The sequence below is a fragment of the Babylonia areolata genome, chromosome 26 (genome assembly GCF_041734735.1).
Source record: "Babylonia areolata isolate BAREFJ2019XMU chromosome 26, ASM4173473v1, whole genome shotgun sequence".
Taxonomy (NCBI): Eukaryota; Metazoa; Mollusca; class Gastropoda; order Neogastropoda; family Buccinidae; genus Babylonia; species Babylonia areolata.
The window spans coordinates 29,569,857-29,580,148 of record NC_134901.1 but is presented as its reverse complement, the minus strand read 5'-3'; the positions used below and the strand labels follow the sequence as shown (position 1 = coordinate 29,580,148).

Below are 10,292 nucleotides of genomic sequence, written 5' to 3'. Positions count from 1 at the left end.
AAGGGAAAAGAGGGAAGTTTTGGTGGCTGAAGGGAAAAGAGGGACGTTTTGGTGGCTGAACTAAGGGAAAAGAGGGAAGTTTTGGTGGCTGAACTAAGGGAAAAGAGGGAAGTTTTGGTGGCTGAACTAAGGGAAAAGAGGGAAGTTTTGGTGGCTGAAGGGAAAAGAGGGAAGTTTTGGTGGCTGAAGGGAAAAGAGGGAAGTGTTGGTGGCTGAACTAAGGGAAAAGAGGGAAGTGTTGGTGGCTGAAGGGAAATGAGGGAAGTTTTGGTGGCTGAAGGGAAAAGAGGGAAGTTTTGGTGGCTGAAGGGAAAAGAGGGAAGTTTTGGTGGCTGAAGGGGAAAGAGGGAAGTTTTGGTGACTGAACTAAGAGAAAAGAGGGAAGTTTTGGTGGCTGAAGGGAAAAGAGGGAAGTTTTGGTGGCTGAACTAAGGGAAAAGTGGGAAGTTTTGGTGGCTGAAGGGGGAAGAGGGAAGTTTTGGTGGCTGAAGGGGAAAGAGGGAAGTTTTGGTGGCTGAAGGGAAAAGAGGGAAGTGTTGGTGGCTGAACTAAGGGAAAAGAGGGAAGTGTTGGTGGCTGAAGGGAAAAGAGGGAAGTTTTGGTGGCTGAAGGGAAAAGAGGGAAGTTTTGGTGGCTGAACTGAGGGAAAAGAGGGAAGTTTTGGTGGCTGAAGGGAAAAGAGGGAAGTTTTGGTGACTGAACTAAGGGAAAAGAGGGAAGTTTTGGTGGCTGAAGGGAAAAGAGGGAAGTTTTGGTGGCTGAAGGGAAAAGAGGGAAGTGTTGGTGGCTGAACTAAGGGAAAAGAGGGAAGTGTTGGTGGCTGAAGGGAAAAGAGGGAAGTTTTGGTGGCTGAAGGGAAAAGAGGGAAGTTTTGGTGGCTGAAGGGAAAAGAGGGAAGGGAGGTAGACTAAAAAAAATCTTGGTAAAAGTCGACTTACTTGGGATAAAAGAGGCGACGTGTCGAGCCACAAGCTCTTCTTCAGGCAAATGAAATGAGTGAGTGACAGACAGAAAGGTACAGACAGAGGGAGAGAGAGTAAAGTTCAGGAAAGGAAAGTGATGAGAAGTCACAGGAAAGGACACAAAGCAGGGTGAGTAGAACTGTCAGTGTGAATGTATGAGAGAAAGAAAGGGTTCTGAAAGGGAAGGGTGAGGGAAGATGGGCAGGGGGTGAGAGGGCAGGAGTGGGGGAAGGGGGTGGAAGAGACTGTTAGTGTTAGGGACATATTAACAAGGAAGTAAAATAATAAGTGAAAAAAAAAGAAAAAAAGAAGAAGATAATAATTAAATAAATAAATAGATAAAAGAACTTAAAAACAACAACAAAAACAACAACAACAACAACAAAAAAAAATATATATATATACACATATGCATACATACATGGACATATATATACACACACACATATATAATTGAAAAAATAAAGATAGAAATAAATGAATAACTAAATAAAAAATGATAAATAGATAAATAAATAAATAGAAACAAAAGTAAATAAATAAATTAAAACAAAAGCAAAACAACAACAACAACCACACACACACACACACACACACACACACACACACACACACACACAAACACACACATACACAGAGGAAAACAAAACAAACCACACACACACACACACACACACACACACACACACACACACACACACAGAGGAATATATAAATAGATAAATACAATAAAATAAAATAAAATAATAAAGTATATATACAAAAAACGGGATGAGTGGTGGTGGATAAATAGAGGAAAAGAGAAAGAGGGCAAGGATCAGAAAGGGGTTAGAGAATGCCTGGAAGACCGCTGCCATCACTCTTTGGTGTTGAGTCCAGCTGGGGCGAGGGTACCAAGGCGGGCAATCACGGTGGACTCCATGAAGCGCCGGTACAGGCCAGTGGACTGGTTCTGTCAGACAGCAGCGATCCTCGCATGGGCAAAACTATGAAGGGGGCTGTTGAAATTGGTGCCCACTGGGTCACTATGGCCAAGGCGCATGGAGCGCAGGTGTTCAGTGAAGCGCTCGTTCAGGCTGCGGTAGGTTTCACCAGTGTACTTTTTGGCACAAAGGGCACTAGGTTCTCGGACTGGCAGTCGAAGTGCGCCCTGACTGTGAATTTCCCAGTGGGACCCGTGAGGGTGGTGGAAGTATCCACGAAGGGGCATGTTTTGCACCCCTTCCGGCCACAGGGACTGGTACCAGGAGGGAGAGGGGGCCCAGATCTACAAACAGCAGCTCGCACCAAGTGGTCCCTTAGGTTGGTATCTCTCTTGAAGGCAATGAGGGGTGGGCGGGGAAGAGGGAAGTTTTGGTGGCTGAAGGGGAAAGAGGGAAGTTTTGGTGGCTGAAGGAAAGAGGGAAGTTTAGGCGGCACATGGGCAGCGTTCAGACAGCTGCATACTTAGCTTCCACGTCAGCAGTTAATTCAGTTGGTTGCTGAATGCCCCCGAGGGAGTTGCAGCCCACGAACGAAGAAGAAGAAGAAGTGTCCTGAATGTTTTACATTAATTGTTGCATTAGATAATAATCGTAACAACAACAATAACGACCAATTTCGTACACAGCCGTTCCAACCTCAGGATTGTGCACAACAAAACACGTCAATGAAACCAACATGGAAAGTTGAGCCAACCACGAGGCCACCAACAGCACAGTGCTGTCACAGCTCCTACAGGTTCCACCTGGCGGCATTTTGCAGTGGGCAGAGAAGAAGAAGAAGAAGAAGAAGAAAGCAAAACAGCTGTCCAATTTCTGGCTCTCTACCACCCTTTCCTCCACCACCCAGCCACACCACCTAGCGCCCACGCTGAACCGCCTACCCTCACCCTCCCCGCATAGGCCTGTAGGCCATCCCCTCTTCCTCCAACAACCCCTTCCTCACGGCACACACACACACACACACACACAAGCTGTGCATCAACCAATGAAAACGCACTGCATAGCCCTCGTCATCCAATCACAACGTGGCTCGCGCGGAATATAAAGGAGAGGACAAATGCACGGGCGTGGTTTTATTGCCAACTCTGACTTGCCACACATAAAATAAATTTTTCCAGTCTCTGCAAACTGCCAACGGTTACAGAGGAAACTTTGGCTGGCTGGCAGTCTCTTGAAGAGAAATCGCGAATGATTGAAGAGTCAGAAGGAGACTGGAGAAGGAGAAGAAGGTGGAGAAGAGAGGAAGAAGACACAGAAGAAGAGATGTCAGAAGGAGCAGACGAAGAAAAAACACCTGAGCCGAATCAAGACTGACGCAGGAGAAGTAAGAGAAGAAGAAGAAGACAGAGAGAAGAACCAGAACAAAAACAAAACCCAAATCGGACTTGTCTGTGGACGAGAAGAAGACGAAGAAAAAGAACAATAACAAGAGCGACCAAAAAAGAAATAAAACCAAAGACTAGACTTGTGCACGGAAAACAAGAAGAAAAAAAACAGCAGTAGCAATAACAAAACTTACCCACCAATTTACATCGGCCCCTCCCAGCCTACTAGTAGACGATGTGGAAGATCATGAAGGAGAACCTGGAAGACCTCCTCAGCCCAAACCTCTGGAGGTCCATCGCCTGCGAAACCTTGGGCACCACGCTCATCGTGCTCCTCGGCTGTGGCAGCTGGATCTCCTCCCACTCCCCCTCCCCCTCGTCCCCCTCCTCACCATCCTCCTCCTCGTCATCCCCCTCCTCCCCCCCACAGGTCCTTCCGGTGGCCTTGACCTTCGGCCTGGCCGTGGCCACCATGCTGTGGGTCTTCGCGCACGTGTCCGGCGGTCACTTCAACCCGGCTCTCACGACGGCCACGGTCCTCACGCGCCGAGTGTCCGTCGTCCGCGGGGTCCTCTACGTCCTGGCTCAGATGGTCGGAGGGGTCGTGGGCGCCGGGGTCCTGTGTGGACTGGACTCTGGAGGGAGGGAGGCTGGGTTGGGAGCTACCCGCTTGATGGGCGGGGGTGGTGGTGGTGGGGTGGTGGTGGTGAGCCAGGGACAGGCGTTCGGAGTGGAGGCGGTGATCACCTTCGTGTGGGTCGTGGCCTACTTCGCGTCTCGGGACGCGGGGAGGAGCGACGTGCAGGGGTCGTCCTACCCTCTGACGGTGGGGCTGGCCGTGGTGGTGGGGCACCTGTTTGCGGTGAGTGCGTTTTGTTGTTGCTGCCATCGTTTGTTGTTAGTGTAGTTGTTGTTAGTGTTGCTCTTCTTCTTCTCCTCCTCCATCATCGTCATCATCTCCTCCTCCTCCTTCTTCTGCAGTCACGGCAACACTGAGCAGGAGAAGCTGTTAGTTCAGTTACTCATGGAGGCGTCACTGCGTTCGGACAAACCCATGTACGCTACACGACATCTGCTCAACATATGCCTGACCACAAGACCCAACGCGCTTAGTCAGGCCTTGAGGAGAGGAGAAGTGGTAGCAGTAACATTAGTTATCATCATCATTATCATCGCCATCATTATCACATCATCATCATCCCAGCCCAAACTTTCACCTAAAGTTCTGCTGCAACTGCAAAAACTACTACTTGTTCTTCCTCTACTGCTGCAACTGATCCAGATACCACACACGCACACACACACAATTTTAGTGGTTGAGTAGTTTGCCTGTTGTTTTATTTTATTCATACTTTTTCATGACGCTAATTCAGGAGAGAGGAATAGTAAACGTAGTTGTGACAGGAGGCGTTGGGTGATTGGGTGGGGTGGTGGGGAAGGGGATGGATTTTCGTCTGAAGATTAATCACAACCGTGGATAGACGTCAAACAAAAGAATGAACACACACACACACACACACACACACACACACACACACACACACACACACACACACACATTACCTATCTTACTTTGCCGATGAGCCCGAGAGCCACATTCAAGCCGGTGCCTGCTAGTCTGGTTCATAAAAAAGGACCCAGTTGAATTTGTGCGTTTCAAAAAAAGCCACGTCCCTACTCTCGCGAGTATATTTTAACCCCTTAACTACTGCTGTCGACAAAGTTTGCCCGTCAGTGAATGGTTATCACCTCAGTCGCTGAGAAAAGACTGAAGCTATTGGTCAGGATGTCTTGTCACCAATCTATTTTAAACTTCTCTCTCGTGGGGTTGCGTTACTTTTGATCGACAGAATAAGTTACAAGCATTGAAATGTAGACAAAAAAGAAGTGACTGTACTTCATTAAAGTCCTGTCACACTGACATGGGTTAACAAATAACAACGGCTATGAGGCCGCAGGGGTCAAAGCTCAGAGGCCGAAGTTGAAATGATTTATCGTTTCTGTCTGTGATGTGGAGCCAGCCTCCAGATGATAAGAGTAGTAGGCCTATCTGGGGACGTTCGTTCACAGCTTAGTAGCATGAGGGTTTTCTGTTTTGTTTGGGGCTTTTCTCTCTGTCCCTCCCTGTCTCCCTGTCTGTTTCTGTCTGTCTGTCTGTTTAGTCAATTAAGCCTGGCTTCATCCCCTTCCCACCACACTTCTCTCTGTGTGTATGTGTGTGCGCGCGTGCGTTGTGTGTGTGTGTGTGTGTGTGTGTGTGTGTGTGTGTGTGTGTGTGTAAAACCACCCTTCACCTCACACCACCCCACCACCCTATGTGTGTGTGTGTGTGTGTGTGTGTGTGTGTGTGTGAGAGAGAGAGAGAGAGAGAGAGAGAGTGTGTGTGTGTGTGTGTGTGTGTGCAGTGAATTTTTTTAATGTATCGCGATTCTTTAATGCCATTAAAGTCTGTCATTGTTGATAATTTCCAGTCTGAACCCGTTAAAATTGAACATGGAGTCCCACAGGGATCTGTTTTAGGCCCAGTGCTCTTCACACTGTACACTGCTCCTCTCGCTGAAATTATCAACCGCCATGTCAGTCATCATTCTTATGCTGATGACACTCAACTCCAGAAGAGTGATACACCTGAAAAACTGTTGTCGCTCTTGCAAGAAACATCTAACTGGTTCCTGGATATTCAAAATTGGATGACTCTAAATAAGTTACAATTGAACGCGGACAAAACTGAAGCAATGATCATAGGAACTAAACAAAAACTCTCTTCCATTACAACTAATACAATCAAACTTGGCAGTACATCCATCCCTCTGTCCACTTCAGTCAGGAACCTCGGCGTTGTCCTTGACAACACACTGTCCATGCAAACATTTATCAATCAGACATGTCAATCCTGCTACTGTCAACTGCGGCGCATCAGTTCCATCCGGAAATATCTGTCCACTGACGCAACATCTAGACTTGTCGTTTCTCTTTCTCTCTCGCCTTGACTACTGTAACTCTCTATTGTCTGGTTTGCCTGCTTCATCCATTCAGTCCCTTCAGCGCATACAAAATTCTGCTGCCCGACTCGTCCTCAGAAAGAAAAGATCTGAGCACACCACTCCTCTTTTGCAACATCTCCACTGGCTCCCTGTCTCACACCGAATAAAGTACAAGATCAGCACTCTATGCTACAAATGTATTCACAAATCAGCCCCTTCCTATCTCTGTGGCTGCCTTCACCTCTACACTCCATCTCGCTCACTACGATCAGCTTCGGATCCACTCCACTTACATATACCCAGATTCAAACTCTCGACTGTTGGCCACCGTTCTTTCTCTGTCTCTGGACCTTGCAATTGGAATGAACTTCCTCTTTCGCTTCGTCAAGTCTCCACACTCAGCTCTTTCAAGTCTGGCCTTAAAACCCACCTCTTCCCAAAGTAGCTTCCCTTCCCTGCCTCTTCCTTGTCTTTTTAGTTTTTTTCAGTTTTAGAGTTATGCTTGCGTGAGAATGACTGGTGCGAAAGCGCTTTGATTTGTTTATGCACTGACTGAAACCATTTATTGTCAGATTAACTGTTTGTTGTACTGACTAAGATTTAGCGCTATATAAGTACCATTATTATTATTATTATTATTATTATTATTTTTATCATTGTTACTATTATCATTATTATCGTCGGCGTCGTCGTTGTCAACATCAACATATTATATTAGTCACTCTTTTCCTTCTCCTATACCTTCTGTTTGTTTTCTTTTTCTGTCTGATTGAATCCACTTCTGTTACGGCTGCTGCTGCCATTGTTTCTTCTGCCAAAGCTGCTGGAAAATAATTATGCAAGTGCTGCTGCTGCTGATTACTAATGATCATGCATCATGAAGTTTTGTCTTTCGTCTTTCTGATTTAGTAGTTATGCATAGGTGCAATTCACTGGTGTGTGTGTGTGTGTGTGTGTGTGTGTGTGTGTGTGTGTGTGTGTGTGTGTGTGTGTGAGCGCTTTGATTTTTCTGCTGAAGAATCAGCGCTGTATAATACTTCTTCTTTGTAATCATTAGACTATCATTATCGCTATTTTTCAGATTTTTCTTGTTCTTACTCTACTTACTAATGTTCTTGTTCATGTTCTTCTTCATCTTCTTCTCATCATTACTGTTGTTGTTCTTCTTGTTGTTCTTCTTATCATCATCATCATCTTCTTGTCATCTTATCATCATCATCATCTTCTTGTCATCTTATCATCATCATCATCTTCTTGTCGCACCTTCGTCATTCTTATTATCTTTATCATATCTTTATCATTATCATCATCATTATCATTAGTATTATTATCATTATCATCATCATCATGATCATTATTTTTTTTATCATAATTATCATTATGGGTTTTTGTGTTCAGATCAACTACACAGGAGCAGGCATGAACTGTGCTCGTAGTTTCGGACCTGCTGTTATCCTGAACACGTGGGATGACCACTGGGTGAGTGACCGTCTGTCCGTCAGTCTGTCTGCCTGTCTGTGTGTCTGTCTGTCTGTGTGTTTCTCCATCTTTCTTTCTTTGTCTCTGTCCAAACGATTAAGTCCGTCTGTCACTATATTCCCCATTGTTTTTTTTTTCTTTTCTGTCTCTGTCAGTATTATATATATATATTGTGTGTGTGTGTCCGTGTGTCCTTATGTTTGTGTGTGTGCGTGTGTTTGCCAGCATACGTGAGCTTGTGTGCGTGCGCTTTTTGTGTACGTGTATGTGTGTACAGGGGGGTGGGGATGGGCTTTCAGGGAGTGGGGGTGGGGGGAGGGGGCGGGGAGGGGAGCTAGGGGGCCGGAGATAGAGGTGAGGGAGGACATATTTCATGCTTCACCGCATCACTCTCTCTCTCTGTGTCTCTCTCTGTCTCTCTCTCACACACACACACACACACACACACACACACACACACACACACACACACCACGTGCCTGTATTATTTTTATTTTGACTTTATCGGCCCGGAATCAACGGCAGTAGAAAGTGGCTGAACCGTAGCTCCATCCCACACTAGTCCTCTGCTGTACCTCACCACCCATTCCCTTGCCTCAGAACTTCAGTTCCACTTCAATTTTTATTTTTCATTATTTTATAGAGCTCCACTGTTATCTGTTCTCTGAAGTTTATCTACTAGCAGACGGATGTGGTGTGCGTGTGCGTGTGTGTGTTTGTGTGTGTGTGTGTGTGTTTGGTGTGTGTGTGTGTGTGTGTGTGTGTGTGTGTGTGTGTGTGTGTGTGTGTGTGTGTCTGTCTCTCTCCCTACCCCATATAATTAAAGCACATATGCACGCGCGTACACGCAAGAACATACGAACACACACACACACACACACACACACACACACACGCACACACATGGAAACACGCCACACACACAGTGATTCTTTTTCTTTCTTTCTTTTTTTTTTTTTTTTTTTTTTGTATTTCGTTTATTCATTTATTATTTATTTGTTTATTTATTGCAACGATAATCACGTATAAAGGAGGGTGGTATTGCTGGAAGGTTGGTGAAGGCTGGGCTTGGTGAGGTGTGTGTGTGTGTGTGTGTGTTAGTTCATGGGTGAGTGTGTGTGTGTGCGTGCGTGCGTGTGTGTGCGTGCATGTGTGTATGTGTGTATGTGTGTGTGTGTGTGTGTGTGTGTGTGTGTTTGCTTGTCTTAGCTCGCGTACTGGACACTGAGGCTGAGGTGGGTGGGTAGAAAGACGAATGAACGAAAGAGTGGCAGTCGCAGAGTTCCTTTCAGTCTTTTTTTTCATTAAAAACAAAACAAAAACAAAAAAAGGAAACAAAACAAAAAAAAGAAGACAAAGGAAAAACGAAAACACCGAAATACCTCGCTGAGGGCGAAAAACAAACACCCAGGCTGTCAGTGTCCTCGCCAGATAACAGAACAAAACTATCTCCCCTCAATACAAATACCAGTTTGTTTTAAAGCTTTTATTGTGCCCTGCACTCTGATAAAAAGGTGAAAAAGAGAAAAAAAGAAGAGACGAAAGGAAAAGGTAGAGAGAAAGAACAAAAACAAACACGCCCCCCACTCCCCAGAAAAAAACAACACCAAAAAACAAAAAGAAAATATGCGAAGAAAATGGAGAATGTACAAAAGGGGAGATAAGTGTCATATAAACAGACCACCTGCCACGTGACCCTGATTCCTCACGGCGATTGGACAGACGCACTACTGAGCACCAACCATTCCTGGTCTCTTCTCTCTCTCTTCTGTCTGTCTGTCTGCCTGTCTGTTTGTCTGTCTCTGTGTGTCTGTCTCTGTGTCTGTCTCTGTCTCTGTGTCTGTCCCTTTTTGTATATTGCATGAATCACTAATGAATTAACAATAATTTGGTGAAGCAATAGACCATTCATTCATTCATTCATTCTCTGTCTCTGTCTGTCTGTGTGTGTTTTTCTTTGTCTCTGTGTCTGTGTCTCCCTGTTTGTCTGTCCGTTTGTCTGCATGTCTGTCTGTCTGTCTGCTTCTGTGTGTGTCTGTCTGTTTTTATCTCCCCATCTCCTCAGTTCTCCCTCCTCCAGCACCCCTCTCTCCTCTCCCAGCCTCTCCAGTGTCCCTCTCTCCTCCCCAGCCTCTCCAGTGTCCCTCTCTCCTCTCCCAGCCTCTCCAGTGTCTCTCTCTCCTCTCCCAGCCTCTCCAGTGTCTCTCTCTCCTCTCCCAGCCTCTCCAGCACCCCTCTCTCCTCTCCCAGCCTCTCCAGTGTCCCTCTCTCCTCTCCCAGCCTCTCCAGTGTCCCTCTCTCCTCTCCCAGCCTCTCCAGTGTCTCTCTCTCCTCTCCCAGCCTCTCCAGTGTCTCTCTCTCCTCTCCCAGCCTCTCCAGTATCCCTCTCTCCTCTCCCAGCCTCTCCAGTGTCTCTTTCTCCTCTCTCTCCCAGCCTCTCCAGCACCCTTCTCTCCTCTCCCAGCCTCTCCAGTGTCTCTCTCTCCTCTCCCAGCCTCTCCAGTGTCTCTCTCTCTCCTCCCCCAGCCTCTCCAGTGTCCCTCTCTCCTCTCCCAGCCT

The 10,292-nt window shown here is 46.4% G+C and overlaps 1 protein-coding gene across 1 annotated transcript in view; it reads left to right on the top strand.

Moving 5' to 3' along the window:
- The first annotated feature begins 3,034 nt into the window (after positions 1-3,034).
- The window catches only part of LOC143300452 (aquaporin-like), a 15,186-nt gene continuing 7,928 nt past the window's right edge, over positions 3,035-10,292 (top strand). Inside the window, exons 1-2 of the mRNA XM_076614138.1 lie at positions 3,035-4,132; positions 7,653-7,733. Of these exons, the coding sequence (XP_076470253.1) occupies positions 3,506-4,132; positions 7,653-7,733 (708 nt within the window). The 5' untranslated portion in view covers positions 3,035-3,505. The remainder of the gene's footprint in view (positions 4,133-7,652; positions 7,734-10,292) is intronic.